General features: G+C 48.8%; 1 protein-coding gene across 2 annotated transcripts in view; it reads left to right on the top strand.

Annotated features, from left to right (window-relative positions):
• Nucleotides 1-14,845, top strand: part of INSR (insulin receptor) — a 54,745-nt gene that overhangs the window by 21,397 nt on the left and 18,503 nt on the right. For both annotated transcript variants that reach the window (XM_035348004.1, XM_035348005.1), the window contains exons 3-6: nt 10,925-11,240; nt 12,787-12,932; nt 13,237-13,381; nt 13,639-13,853. In XM_035348004.1, coding sequence (XP_035203895.1) covers nt 10,925-11,240; nt 12,787-12,932; nt 13,237-13,381; nt 13,639-13,853 — 822 coding nt within the window. The remainder of the gene's footprint in view (nt 1-10,924; nt 11,241-12,786; nt 12,933-13,236; nt 13,382-13,638; nt 13,854-14,845) is intronic.

Below are 14,845 nucleotides of genomic sequence, written 5' to 3'. Positions count from 1 at the left end.
CACTATACCCAGGAATGAGTTGCTGCAAACGTTTTTCCTTTTCCACAGTTCAAATATGATCTTGGAAAAATAAAAAATAAAGATAGATGTAGGTCCAGTGAAAACCATGAAAACTATTAATTACTGGAAAAATGCCATACAATATTTAGTTGTCCATCTGTGGGGAATAAATCTGATAACAAGGCCTCCAGCTTGGGAGTTGAAGTGGAGAAAATCAGGCTAGGAACAAAGCTCGCTTTCAGTGCTGCTCATTCTCTAAAACAGTTAAAGCAAAAGCTTGTGGTCAGCTTCTCGTCACTGAAATCATTTAAATCAGGACCAGATAACTTTCTAAAATTGATCAGCCAAGTGGAAGCTGATTCTTGTTGAATCTGTTGGCAATACACAGGAGTCCAGAGCAAGCGACCAGAGAGGTCCTGTGGTTAGAAACGTGACTGCTGCGCCTGGGTCGCGAGCACAGGCATCTGTGGGTCTGTCAGACAGGTCTGTGTGCTCACCAAGAGGCAGCAATTAGGAATTGTCTGCCCCAGCAGGATCTGTGTTAGCCCTTTGGCAACTCCATCTGTGTGCTGGCTGCTCCCCGGGGGTGTAACTGCTGTGCTTCCATCCCCGGCAGGGCAGGGCGCCGGCTGCTCCAGGCGCTGAGCCTGTCCCTGCTGCTGCCTCCAGCACTCCTGGCGAGGAGCAAAGCCCTTTCCCCTCCGAGCGGCTGCTGTGGGACAGAGCCTGGCATTGTAATCGGCTCCCTGCTGCAGCCATTCCCTGTCCAGGGTGTGTTTGGGCAGCAAGCTGAGCCACCGAATGCTAGGATGGTTTATGCCTCCTGGTAAGTTCAGGGAAAAAAATATCTGGGTGGCAGCGCTCATTAGCTCTGCTCCACGGCAGCGTTTAGCTTCCAAATACTTCTCTGCACAACTAGCCTCAGGTGGTGCTTCACCCTTCCCGTCCTCATCCAGCTCCCTGGCTTTCTGGGAGGTGGAAGGAGGACGTCTGGAACAAGTTTTGTGCCTCTCTCTGGCTCCCTTGCAGTACCTTCATCCCCAAGCACAAATTCAGTTTCAGTACCGATGTTTACAATTGGTGAGTATGCCATGGAATCTGTCCAGATTAAAATCTTAACCTCTGTCTGACATTTCTGTGTAGATCATTAGTTATCAGCTTAATCTCCTTGTGGTTAATCTTATACTTCCGCCCATTCCATTACCTTTCTCAGTCATGGACAGCTCCGCTTCCCTGTTTGCTGTAAACTCTACGTCCCTTTCGGTATAGATTTGCTCTTATTTGGTGCCCGGGTTACACTTTATACATCTTTCCACATAACATACCTCAGACGCAATCTTCCTTATCCCCACAGAGCTGAATGTGTCAGCTTAGCTTTCATTCTTTCCTGCCTTGTTTACTACAACATCCTTCTCTGTGGCCTTGAGAAAAGCAATTTTATTCCTCTCTTATCTTTTCAGAAAGCAAAGGTTATATTTTCCGCCTCGTGCTTTGATCGTATCACTCATTTTCAGGAAAAGGTTCGTAGGTAAAATTAACAGCTTGTGTTAGACCTACACTTGGGAAAACAAGACGTCCTTAGACCATCACTGTACGTGGAAGCACTTCTGCGTGTCTTCGTTCATCTCCATTTCTCACAACGTAAGATACAAACCTCTGTGCAAGTCTTCTGTGGCTTATCCTCATTCAGCATCTTCTCATCCAGCACTAGGATGCTGCCATCTCAGCCTGGTCAGCCCACGACGCCCATCGGGAAATAAATCGGCCTGATGAGAAGCTTGCCCCCAGCACTGCACTGGTGCACAGGGAGGTGGTGCACATCCTGCTGGGGCAGAGCGTTCAAAATAAAGTACAGGTAGAGACTTCCTGCTCAGTGAGACTTCATGCTCAGTCACACTCGTGTTTAGGACATCTGTGGCTGCCTGGATCGCTTTGCTGTGATTCTCTGGGGTCTTCTGGGATCGCAGTGTGAGGGAGCAGGTTTGTCAGGGGAGTAGGTTAGAGCGAGCAGGGATGTTTGTGTAAGATGCTGGATGTCTGAAAGAGTAATACATAGTTAAATATTAACAGGGAGCTCTCATGAGGCTCCCAGGTGGTGTGTCAACCATTGACCGATAAAAGCTAATCCTTAGGTTGTAAATATGGATTGCAATTTCAAGAACAACAACAACAACAAAGGCACCCTGATAGCTGTGAGTAAAACGGTGAGCAAAGCTGTACAGAACACTTGCCCAGGTTCCCTTTATAGATTCTGGGTTTGGTCTGAATTGCAAACCCTCTGATCTGACGCACAGATCATGTACAGTGTGAGGTGGCTGATGTCCAGACCACCGTAAAATTAGCTGTTGCTTCCAAATCCCCGTGTTCCCCAGAGGCCAGGCACACCGAGCTTTTCTGCCTTCTTTGAGGGAGACGATTAATTCAGTGGTTCTCTTACAAATTACTCCCAGAAGGACTGGAGCTTGGAAGCTTGTGGACCCCAGCCCTCAGGTACCTAAGGGATGGGAGAGGGTGAGATGACTTCTTCATGCTCTTCAATTGTCAGCCATCACCAGGGCTGGGGACCCCAAACCCTGGAGATCGTGTTGATTTGTGTGGGACCATTATGGTTAGTGAGATCTGGCTGGGGACTCTGGGTTTTCTGAAGATGCAGTGTCAGTTTTGGGGCTTGAATATTCAAGAAAAACAAGCAGAAGTTGCTGCACGAAGCACCCAGCTCACTTTGAACACAAAGTACAAGGAGCAGCCTTGCTCTGCTCGCCGGGGCACAGCACAACAGCGATGTTGCAGACACGGGGTGAGGTATTTACAACTTCTCGTTGTTACCCTTGTGTGCACTTTGTGACACTTGTTCCGCCTCTAACAGCGCTGCTGTGTTTTCAAATCAAACGCTGTGTTTTGATGTTTTGAGCTTGATTGCCAACAGTTTAGCCAAGTTTCAAAGAGTTGCCTTTACCTGCGTGGGGAATCGGCTCGTTTGAAAGGTGCTGGAGGAATGAGGACAGGGCTGGTCCTGAGTTGGGTTTTAATTTCTTTCATCTTTGTCCCCTAAATCTTTGTCCCTAACGCTGCCGTGATGCAAACACTATGTGGACTCCTTAAAATGGATGAAGGGAAAATATTGCTCTGATCTCTGTTCTGCTGGGGCAATATGGGGCATCTACCCCGAGTAAATAGCTGTGGTGACAGAGCAGAGCAGGAGAGAAAACCTTCAAGGGAGGAAAGCAAATCTGGAGGATCTGTGAAACAACAATCCTGTCGGTTTGTTGGGAAGAGGTGAGGCAGTTTCACAGCTGAGGTTTGTAGCTCGAGAGGATCCCATCCCTGAAAATAAGAGCTGACAGTCGGGCTGCCTTACTAATTCCAGCTACGGGGTGACAGCCACTGACTCTGCAGTTCCGTGGGGCTTTGGACAGCGGGGCAGAGATGTTGGCCTGTACCCGTGGTGAGATACCTGCAGGAGCACGTTGGCAAAGGCCGTGACTTGAGATAACGAGCGAGTGACTAAGGGCGTTGTGGATCCATCGTGGTTTACGACTTCCTCCAGGCATCATCATATTGAGGTGATTTATGTAAATACGTTTGTTATATATGTCTGTGGACAGATAGGTCGGTGCAGATACGTTTGAGTTCCTCATAGCAAATTTGCTGTGTTCCTTGGCATAATTTGCGCAGTAGTAAATTTCTGTTTCCAGAAAAAAACCCTCCCCTGGCAGTTGTAGGAAAAACAATTGATTACTTCACAGCCTGAGCAGCAGAAGGGTAGCAAGAGACTGCTTTTCTGAAGGGATCTCCATCTGCTCTTTTCCTGTATCAACACCAGAGCTCAACCTTTTTCCCTATCTCCACTCAACAACTTCTCTCGGAGGCCCCCGCATCTTCCATTATCACCGCTGGACAAGGGGGCTCACGGCTCCAGACCCTTTTATCTTTTCTAACCTGAGGTACGTTGGCATTCAGGATGTCCCCCCACATGTGCTGATCCTAACAGATCCATGCACCAGCATCTCTGGGTTTTAACGGGGGCGGCAGTCCTGGGCTGGGAGGATGGCACCGGTCCCGTTTTGGGGCACTTGAAACATTCGCCGGAGCTTCAAATAAGCACGTAACTTGTGAAAGGCTCTGGAGGCGACACAAGTTTTTCCTTATCCTTGCTGATCCGTGAGATAAGAATTGTAATATTGTCCCGGAGAAATGTCAATGGGAAGAGCTTCCTTTCTGTTCGAGTAACAGCGTGTTGTTTTTGGAAGTCACTGTCTATGGGAAGGGAGGCACCTGCAGTTAATTTTATCCGTTCCTGTGTAAATACGGACCTCCTGACGTTCCCAACCCGCAGTTCAGTGGGGTCGTGGCATTATGTACTGTAATCTCCAATTTTATAAATAACACTGATTTTAGTGCTGATTGTAAAACCTTGAATTTATTTGGCACTCGCTCCTTCCTGGGTCGGTGCGAAAGTACTGGAGCCCTGCGTGCGAATAAAAGCACTTGAGCTGATGCATTTCGGGCAGGTTGTTCCCGTGGCGTTGGAGCACGGGAAGGGATCGATGCTGTCAGAGCAGTCGAGTGCTGGGTAGCTGTCATGAAGTCTGCCCGAGTGGATCGTGATGTTTCCTCAATTTCACTCGATAACTCCAGCCAGCACCTGGCGTTGCTGGCAGCCCTTTTTTTGCAGAAGTGCTTCAACCTCATGTTTTCTGTTCTCTTCTGGTTTTCACCACTTATTTTGTGGAGCCTGGGAGAGCTGCTGCTTTTGGTCCACAAGGCGACCAAAAGCCCTTGTGCTCCTTACAGCCTCGTGGACCGCTGCGGCCGCGCTCGCCCTGGGCACGTTTGTGCCGTGGTGACAGCCCTGGGAGCCGCTTGCTGCCGGGCTCAGGGCTTGGGTTCCTCCTCCTGGTCTCGGTGACACGAAGAAATAATTGAAGGACACGAGCCCCAGTGCGGAGGGGTTGGCAGCACGCTGTCCTTTTTGCAGCAGCCCTCTACAACCCCACGCTGCTATGGAGTTGTAGATTTATTCCTAGTCTCTGGACATGGTTTTGGTTATTTAATAGCTCCTCTCGTTCTTACAATGCGTGATTGTGCTCAGGGTAGGTGTCACCTTGGCAAGTTCTGATTAAATGCTCACAGATCAGGAGTTTAAAAAAAATAATTTTTTATGGATAAAACAGAACTGTAGCAAACAAAAACTTAATGACTTGCTGGACTTGAAGCTGCCTTGGCAGGTGAAATAAATTAGTCTTGAAGTCATCCAGTAAAAAAAAACACACATATATATTGTGTATAATGTGCCTTAATAACTAATTTTATAAGGAGGCAAGCTTCATAAGGATTTCAATGGGATCGATGCTGCTTAGTGCTTGTAGAAATTCAGGAAACAAGCCCAGGCTCCGTGGTGCTAGATTAAGGTCCCGTGCTTGCAGCACTCGGAGGAGCGTGCCGCAGGCCATCGCCCCGGCCTTGCCTTGCCTTTCCCTTTGCTTTTGTTTATGCTTCGAACCACAGCCCCCCGATTCTGCGGGGCTCACCGTCCTGCTTTGCTGTGAAATGAAATTCCGGCTCCCACCGCAGCTCCAGCCTGTAAGTGCGTGGGGAGGGGATTACTTGGATAAACTTATGACGGATACTACGGCCACTTACAGTAAGAGAAAACAGGGCGAGGGAGAGCTCGGCTACCTCACGTCACACACGCCTGCGTGTAGCATTACACCGGCCTCAGCGCTGGCATCCAGTTATGCACCTCGCGGCCAAACCAAGCTGTTCTAAGCGGCCTCGGCGCCGGCTTCGCGCCGCCTTCCTCCCGCCTTGGGGTTCCCAACGCTGCGGGCGCGGGGGGCAAGCAGCCGGAGCCGGGATGCCTCCTGCCCAGCGCCTGGATGCCTCCTATCCAGGCAGTGAACGCATTGGCTGTGGCCGCGGGCGGTGCTGCCGCCGCCGCGCTGGCTTCCTGACCTGGACTCGTGCGGATCAGGAGCTGCTCAGTGGCGGTGGAAGGAGCTGGGGCAGTAGAAAGGGACCCGGTGGGGTGAGGAGGGGTCTGCGCCCTGCTGCTGCTGCTGCCGGCCAAGGGGAGCAGCTCGTGGGGGGGCCCCGGCTTCCCCTTCCCACCCGTGGGGCTGTGCACCCGGCTGGCTGCCTGCGGAAAGGTCACGTCCATTCGGGACCAGTCAGCACCACGAGCATCCAGGGACATCAGTGTAACACATAACGCAGCATCCCCGTGTTTGTATGTGGGACTTAGGACTTACTCGTGACACATACCTCTTACCACACCCAAACACCCTCAGGTTGAATCACACAGAATTGCACCCGAGCCCCCTCTGTTTGAATAACCCCCCTCATCACACCGAGCCCCCCCTCTCTCGGAGTACTCAGCTCGCCCAGAATGCAGCAACATAAATCCCTCGAGTGGCAGGGGGTCCCAGAGGGAGAGCACAGCGTACCCAGAGCGATTCTTGTCTTCTTTCCCTGACAATTCGCTTGCTATTGTTTTGTTAGCAGGAAGCAGAACCAAGACCTGAGACAAACGTTTTCAAACACGCTTTGATATTCAAATTGTGCTTATTAGCTGGACATCTCAGTGCTTAATTGACCTTCCTGGTAAGTGGGGATCTTCTGGTTACCGGTGTCGGCTGGGGAATGTGTTTGCAGTTTCTGTGCATTTTTGTTTCCACCTGCAGCCCGGGGAAGCGGTGAAAGGCAGGGGGGACCGCGGAGGTAGGAATTCCTTTGCGCTGACTCTGCTGCCTTTTGTCCCCCCCAGCTGGGCCTCAGCTGCACGAAGAAATGTCAGTTTGAATCTCTAATCAGAAAGGTTTGTAAAATGCATTGTTTCCCCAGTCTCTGGAGCCACCCTAGCCAGCTAGTTAAATATTTATTCACCCCCGGACCAACAGGTTTGAACCTCTGTGTCAGCTCTGTTTCTCCCCCATCCGGGGCAGATTCGTTCCGTGTCATACAGTTTATCATCTTTGGATGGGGAATTTGAAAGCCCTATTCTTAAATCTTCTGATGAAGAGGTTTGTGTAACTGTGCTGAGCAGCTTTGCTCTGGCGCCAGTGCAGAAACACTTCTTCCTGCAGCAGCTTTTACAACACGGTGCGGAGGCTCCTGCCCCTACCCCAAAACCAGCTCTTCCCTTGTCCCTGACTGGGACTCACGAAGCTTCCTTTGGATTTTATTTATTTATTTTCCTTTTCTGGGTGAAACAAAGGGAGTTGACTCTTCCTTTACAAAAGAGGGAGGAATCATGTTCCCCAAAGTGTCAATTCCTGCAGCACGGACCAGGGGCTGTGCAGGGGCTACGTCTGAGCTCAGGCGGTGCCTCCTGCGACCTCCTGAACCCCACCATGGTCCCCAAAGCGCGGTCTCTTTGCAAAGCAGTGCCTTTTCATGGGGCGTGTCTGCTGCTGGAGTCTACAAACCTCGATGACAGAGGGGGTAAGGAGGTGGACCTGGTCTGCACCCCCCTGTTTGGTGCTGGTCTGCTCTGCGAGGGTCGCCCGGTAGGAAAAAAAGACCCTACCTGACCCGCTGGGAGTCACATCCCCTGGGTGCTCTGGTAGCACTTATAAGTGGCAGTACAGGTATGCTGGAGAGGTTTCTGCGTGATTTTCAGGTGCTCAGAAAATGAAGTACCTTCTAGCACGCATACTTTGATAAAGTCAGAATGGCATCTGTTCAGGATCTTCTGCAACGAGGATTTGCACAAAACGGTGACTGACAGTTTGTTGTCCTGAGGCTTAATGGAGGGGGGAAAAAAGCGTTGCCTTGGCTGCTCTGCTTTCTTCGAGTTGTCTAGTAGACATCAAAAGCTCTTAGAGCAGGAGAGAGAAACATTAAGAACGATTTAAAAATAGCTTAATTGTATCCTCCAAAAACCTTTAGAGTTGAGAATTTGAACAGTCTCTGCCCTGTGAATATTTGCAGCTGAGATTAAGATGTGTAAACAAGCACGGGACTTTGAAGATCAGTTTCCATTACCAGTAAAAGCTCTTGTGTGGAGTAACGTAAAGGAGGTGCCATGTGTCACTGGGGATTTGGCACGAGGGCCAGCTTCTCCAAGCTACCTGTCTGCTCCCCTGAGTCCTTAAAAAACAAAATATTTCAATATTTTAAGCTCTGAACTCCCTAAGCCTGGAGCAGCCCCCAGGGCTAGCCTTTTGCCTCCTGGACCGCAGCGAGCGCTGCTGAAAACCTTGACATTTTAGGCTGGAATCAGTAAGTTTGATAGCACTTTGGACTCGATTCTGGAATTTTCTGTCTGCGTCCTTCTGTTGCCAATGTTTCTAATAAACTGCAGCCACGACATCTGTTGCTAGACTGCGCTCCATCTGTGGCCTGGTGCCGGACGTGGACCCGGGTTTGTGAAGCAAGCATCGCGTTGTATGTTTAGTCTAAAACAAGGTGTCATCTGCAAGTTGCTTCTGTTTACCTGCTGCTTTTCCATCAGTTGTTTCAGACCATTTCTAAGCGATGGCTTCACAACGTGAGACCCAGAAAGAGGCAAAAAACTTTGTCAGGGGGAAAAGAAAACGGCTTTGAAATGCTCGCTGATGTTTCGTATTGATGGGCGAATCCTGGGGGACGCCCAGGGAAGATACCTGCAGCGGGTGACTGACGTGGGAGCAGTCAGATATTTACGAGGTCAAACTGACCTTAGGAGAGAGTTTCAACTTCAGCTATTTCATATTTTTCAAAGGATTTGTCAGGCTGGAACAAACCAGAGGTTGCTCATCTTCGCTATCCCGCCTACCGCAGCGGCTGCTGCTTCTTCCAAGAAGGGCATTAACTCCTTTAGCACACTTCTGCAATCCTTTAGCAGGGGGCTGAGCGCAGCAGAGGGTTTTTTTTTTCTTCCTAACCACAGCTGGTGATTAGATGTTAAAAACCCTGGTAGCATGCTGTACCATGGATCCTGCGTGCTGCTCCTTTGGTTGACTAAAACTAAACCACATTCTGCTGTTGGGCTGCTCGCGCGTTAGCCAGAAGTTAAAAATAACATTTCAGCCTCTGTACATCAGTCTGCCTGGAACATCCCCAAGAAAAGCCCCTCCTGCTCCAACGCTGAATATCAAGAAAAATGAACTCCTTAGGCCAACCGTCGTGGCTTTTTTGATCTGTTTTGTAGCAGAGAGGGGCAGTTTCTGTACTTTTATCTGCGTTAGTTTTTGCAGATCGTCTTTCTGAGGAATTTTTTCTTTGTGCCATGCAGCTCATCTAATGTTGCCTAAGATGAAAATCTTGCCCAGATGACAATCTTGGGTTTGTCCATCGTCAGTGCCGTTAGCAGGTGTGTTTCAGGGCTGCCCGTACCCTGGTCTGGAGACATCAGGCTGCAGGGTTTGGCTGTGTGAGGGGCAGAGTAAGCGTGCCTGATCGTATCCTTCCTTGTGCTGTCGCCTTCCGTAGGGTTTGGGTTTTCACCTTGACCCTTTTGTTTTTGAAACTGTCCCTCATAGAAACTGTGGGGCAAGCAACAAGCGGGCACTGCCCGCGGATGAACAGCATTGCTGTGCTGAAATGCAGTCATAGCCACTTCCAGCAAAAAGAAACAAACCATAAAATAGATACAAATCCTAATTTGGGTGGCATTTTATATTGTTATCTCTCTGCTCTTTTCTGGTACTGAGCACTTGTGAGAATTGCCGTGAACCTGGAGTCATTTCAATGGAGGTAAGAGGATAAATAGGCATGCGCTTTTCTGACCCAGGGGCTCTTCGTTTCGCTGCTTTCAGCATCCTGACTCGGGAGAAGACTCTGGGAAGGCAAAGCCTCCATCGGGAGGCTGGAGGGGTGGGCAGCAGCTCGTGGCAATGCCTCCTTCCTCCTGCTGCAGGTGGATTTCTCTCTAGACTGCGTGTTCTCTATGGAGAGAAAGCTCGGGGGAATTTGGGGTCAGAGGCTCTGTGCTGCTGTGCAGTTAAATCCAGGCCCGTGTCCCTCTTCCCTGCTCTCAAATTCTCTCTCCTGTGGTTTAAATGGCAGCATCAAAGCTGCGCTTGCCTTTCGTGCTTTCCCTCATCTTGGTGATTTCAGCTTTATCCTGTCTTTTCTGGACTGGAGCTCTGTGGCGTGCTCTGGATTAAGCTCTTGGGTGCAGTTGGTTCAGCCTCGTGTGAGCAGTGAGATCGAGGGTGAAGGTGCTGTGAGCAGTCAGCGAGGAGCCAGGACCACGTTTCCCTAGGTTTGCTCTGCGTCCCCTCCAGCTCCTGGGTCAGCGTTAGTCACGGTGTATGCCCTCAGCTCTGCTGCCACTTGCTTTCCATTTCAAAGCCCCAAACCGCTCATTAAAAGTGTTGTGAGGCACTAAGTAATGGATAATTAAAAAGCAAGCCAGAAAAACCTCAAGCACTTGTGGGTGCCCTTCTTCTCGGGCTGGCTGGGAGAATCGCCGAAGAGCTTGTGCTGGCTCCAGGGCAGCTTCCTCCTGGGGAACCGGCGATAGGCAGATAGGAAGCTGAAGGGTTATGTAAAGGTATTGTTGGGCATGCATTATTTGCAGCATTACTGTGGGAAATTCAGTTTCTTAAACTAAGAAACTGCCTGTCCCTGCCTGGAAGGCTGGCACCGCGTGGATCTCCTCGCCTCTAGGCTTCAGGAGTAGGGTTGGCGTCACCCAAGCACTCCTGGGAGCCTCCCAGTGCTGGGCAGAGAAAACAGGAAAACTTGATTTTCTGTTTTTGAAGATGAGCATTAACGAGCTGTGAATGGCAACACGCTCCAAAAATATTATTAAAATGTGGAGTTTGCAATTGGAAAGCAGAGATGAGGCAGACGTGTGTGCTTGATGGGTGCCTGTTTGAAAAGAAGGTCGCCAAGCCAAGTAGGACAAAGTGTGGTTGCTGCTAAGGCTTTTGTGGTCGTGCTTCGCTGGGCTGTCCTGTGACACTCAGTTGCTTTTTATCTTTTCTCTTCACAGTCTGTCCAGCTGCCTGCAAGTCGCAAGGCTGCACCTCCGATGGCCAGTGCTGTCACAGCGAATGCCTGGGGGACTGCACGGAGCCCAACAACCCGGAGAAATGCGTGGCGTGCCGCAACTTCTACCTTGATGGCACTTGCGTGGATGCCTGCCCGCCCGGTTACTATCACTTTGAGGGCTGGCGCTGCGTGACCTTCAGCTTCTGCCAGGAGCTGCACAACAAATGCAAAAACGCCAGGGAGTCGGGGTGTCACGTTATCCACAACAACGAATGTGTTCACGAATGCCCGTCGGGGTACATCATGAATTCCAGCAAGTAAGTGCAGGCGTCTGCAAGCAAAGAAACCAGGCTGTAGTTTGGGTGTCGTTCTGGTGTTTTGTGTCCTTTTCTTCCTCTTGGATAGAGGGTTTGTATTTGGTGTCAAGGCCAAGAAAAGTTCCTGGTGCTTGAGTGTCTGCAATAATTACCTGGTCTACTTTAATATGATTTGCAAACTGATACCTTGCTAATTCAAGCCATTAAGAGCAGACAGGTTTACCTGTGGTGTGCCAGTTTATTCGGCTTTGCTTACCCTCAAGTCTGGAAAAAGTGGGAGAGGGGAGTTAAAGAGAGAACGAGGAAGAGGAATGTCCTCAGGTTGGAAGGGTCTTGCTGTAATCGAGTGAGACGAGGGAGAGTGAGAAGCATCAGTAGCGCTGCTTACCTTCCCTCCAAAGCCGACCTCAAACTAGAAAGCTTTGTTTTTAAGCAGAATAGGGAAAAATTGTGTCTAATCAAGAGAGCATAGCGTATTTTGCTCGGATCATTCTTAGAATATCTGTCCCTCATCCCTGTAATTACTTGCATTGAGCAGGTTCAAGCTGTGCCGGACATAAATGGACAATGTAACAAACAACTGTAGCATGAGTCAAAGCAGGGAACAGCCATTCTGACTATTCCCAGGCTTTTTCAACAAAGAAGTTAAATAATTTATGTTGCTGAGCTGTTTATCGCTGAAAACTTCGTTGTTTGTCCCACAATAACATTATATATTGTGATGAGTCAGATTTCCTATGAATATTGGTAGCTTTGTGCCCGCATGTGTTTGCTCCTGACATAACAAATTCAGGGAATTCACTCCAACAGGACTTTCTATTCCATTTCCTGTTTTGCTGCTCAAAAGAATGAACCAGCAGCCCCCAGAGCAGATCTGCTGCTGGGGTAACAGCAGCCCTCTCCTCTCTCCCCTGCTTGTTCCAGGCTGCTGTCAGTAGGACCTCACAGCACTGCGCTTCTCCTAGGGCATTTATTTCTCAGAACTAGTTGGAAACACATTCTTGTGGTGTTATGACCGGGGCAAGCAATCATCTTGCTGCCATTTAAGAAGCGTTTCCCCAGAGCACAAAGCACATGCTTGCTTGCCTTCTTTCAATGCAACTTTACATGAAGTCCTTAATCACTGGATTCCCAAACGAATGGCCAGCAATCCCCTCGTCAATTACGTTTTGGTTAATGCTCTTGGGGTGGAGAATGGGCATGGGTTTTGTGATCTTGAAGCCTTGGTTATGCGTAGCACTGTCTGTACAGCATCATGGTGACTGGGCTACTCAGAATAGTCAGAATTGCTTCATTCTGGTTTCTGTTGCGTAGAAAGAACGGAGTGACTGGAGTATGAAATGTGGAAATGACAATTTTAAGAGTAACCAGCAGTTATTTGGAGTTCTTCAGAGCCGTGCGCTGCACACTGCAAGTGACTCCCATGGCGTATTGTCAGGATGCTTTTGCTTTGTGTTGATTGCTCTTCTTTTGAGAACTGCTGGAGATGCCTCAGATTATGTTCTGCCAAAGTATCTCATCTGCGTTCTTGACTCTTGTCTTTCAGCCTGCACTGTACCCCCTGCGCAGGGCCCTGTCCAAAGGTTTGCGACTTTGGGAAGGAGAAGACTATCGATTCGGTGACATCAGCACAGGAGCTCCGTGGCTGCACGGTTGTTAATGGAAGCTTAGTTATAAATATCCGGGGAGGAAGTAAGTTCTGCATGAGTAAGGGGGTAGGGAGCGCTGGGTGTCAGATCAGTGAATATGACACCATCCAGGAGCTGGGGCTTTTCTTCTTTGCTTTGACCGCTCTCTGAATCTGAGAGCGATTCAGAAAAATAACTGCAAAGTAAAGGCTCTTCTCATAGTCATTGGGGTGTGGGTTTTTTTGCTGATTTTTGTAAGGTCTTTTGGAGTTATGCAGAGCAGTTCCATGTAATCTGCTCAGGCTCTGATATCAGTGTTTCTCTCCATGATATCAGAAAACTAAACCCGATGTTTTTTCTCTCCACAGATAACATAGCAGCTGAGCTAGAAGCGAATCTTGGCTTGATAGAAGAAATCTCAGGTTACCTAAAAATTCGCCGGTCTTATGCCTTGGTTTCTCTTTCTTTTTTTCGTAAACTACATCTGATCAGAGGAGAAACATTAGAAGCTGGGTGAGTTCTTTCAAAAGATATTTTAATGCTTTGAAGTGTAAGGAGCACCAGCGCTATCAGGGTGATTTGTATTGATAAACAATCCCTGCGTTATTTTTAAACATTCCTCTGCCCATGGCTTGTGGTCTGCCAGGGAAGATAGTTTGCATTTGTTTTTTCTTTGGTGTCTGGATTAGTGCATAAGGGCGGGTGAGGAGGGGGGAAGGACTCTTTTAGCGGATCCCCTCCCAACCCACATTTTCATTCTCTGCTTTCAGGAATTATTCATTTTATGCCTTGGACAACCAGAATCTTCGTCAGCTCTGGGACTGGAGTAAGCACAATCTCACTATTGCACGAGGCAAACTCTTCTTCCATTATAATCCCAAACTGTGTTTGTCAGAAATCCACAAGATGGAGGAGATCTCTGGGACTAAGGGGCGTCAGGAAAGGAACGACATTGCCCTGAAGACAAATGGCGATCAAGCCTCATGTAAGAAAGTTTCAGAATGTGCTGAGACTTGCATCATTTTCCTTTCCCTCTGTCTTTGCTCTTCCCTCATGCTCTTAATGTCTCTCAGCCTAGCCTATGATTTTTTTTTTTGTCCAGGGACTGTCCTTGTCCTTTTGTCAAGCACCAGGCATGTGACTTGCTGCTTGCTTGTACACAGTGGTGATACTGTCAATATGCCATGAGTAAAAGTACTCCTGGGTGCTGCATCTGGCCAGGAGCCTACCTTGCCAGCTTTGGTTTTCAGCAGTTTTCTCTTTGTGTGCTCAGCTGTGAGACTTTTCAGGGTTGAGGGCATTGTTGAAGAGTTCAGCACAATGTAACCCTAGTCCAGACTGGGACGTGGTGTTACTGCTGAGCACCTGTAGTAGTCAGAATCTTCTTTTCCCGTGTCTTGAGGGGACAGAATGCCCACACAATAAACATAGTGGAGGAGCAGGATTTTCATCCATCTCTGGAGCCATCTGAGGGAGTTGCTGTGGCAACTGTCAGAGAATTTTTTCCAACAATTTTTGTTATGTCTTTTAAAGGTTTTTAAGCTAGTAGCTTCCTTTGACAACGACAGTAACACAATGCCTGTATCAGCATGGCTAAGGAGCAAACATGCTGTGTTGCTTTGTGCTCTAACTAAAGTCATGCCACTGAAGGTGTAGTTTTGCAGACATGTATTTTGGCAGCAATATTGCCATAATTACATCCCAGCCCTGCTGTTCGCTCCCATTTTGTGCCACACACAATCCCCGTTCCCTGTTTATGCCAGGAAAATTTACAGGGCTGCATGGTGAACCAGACTGAAGAAGTAATCTGGGGTAGAAAATAGCAAGCCATTTCTGCTTGCTGTTCTTAGCTTGCGTTGTGTCTCAGCTCTGCTCGGATTTATTTTGTAGCCCCACAAAGTTTTAAATCACACAGGATCAAGAACAAGATGGCACATCAGGTTTAAGCAGGTATTGCCACCAAAGCCCCCAGTGTTC

Source organism: Oxyura jamaicensis, chromosome 28, assembly GCF_011077185.1.
Source record: "Oxyura jamaicensis isolate SHBP4307 breed ruddy duck chromosome 28, BPBGC_Ojam_1.0, whole genome shotgun sequence".
NCBI lineage: Eukaryota > Metazoa > Chordata > Aves > Anseriformes > Anatidae > Oxyura > Oxyura jamaicensis.
This window is presented reverse-complemented; position numbering and strand designations above follow the sequence as displayed.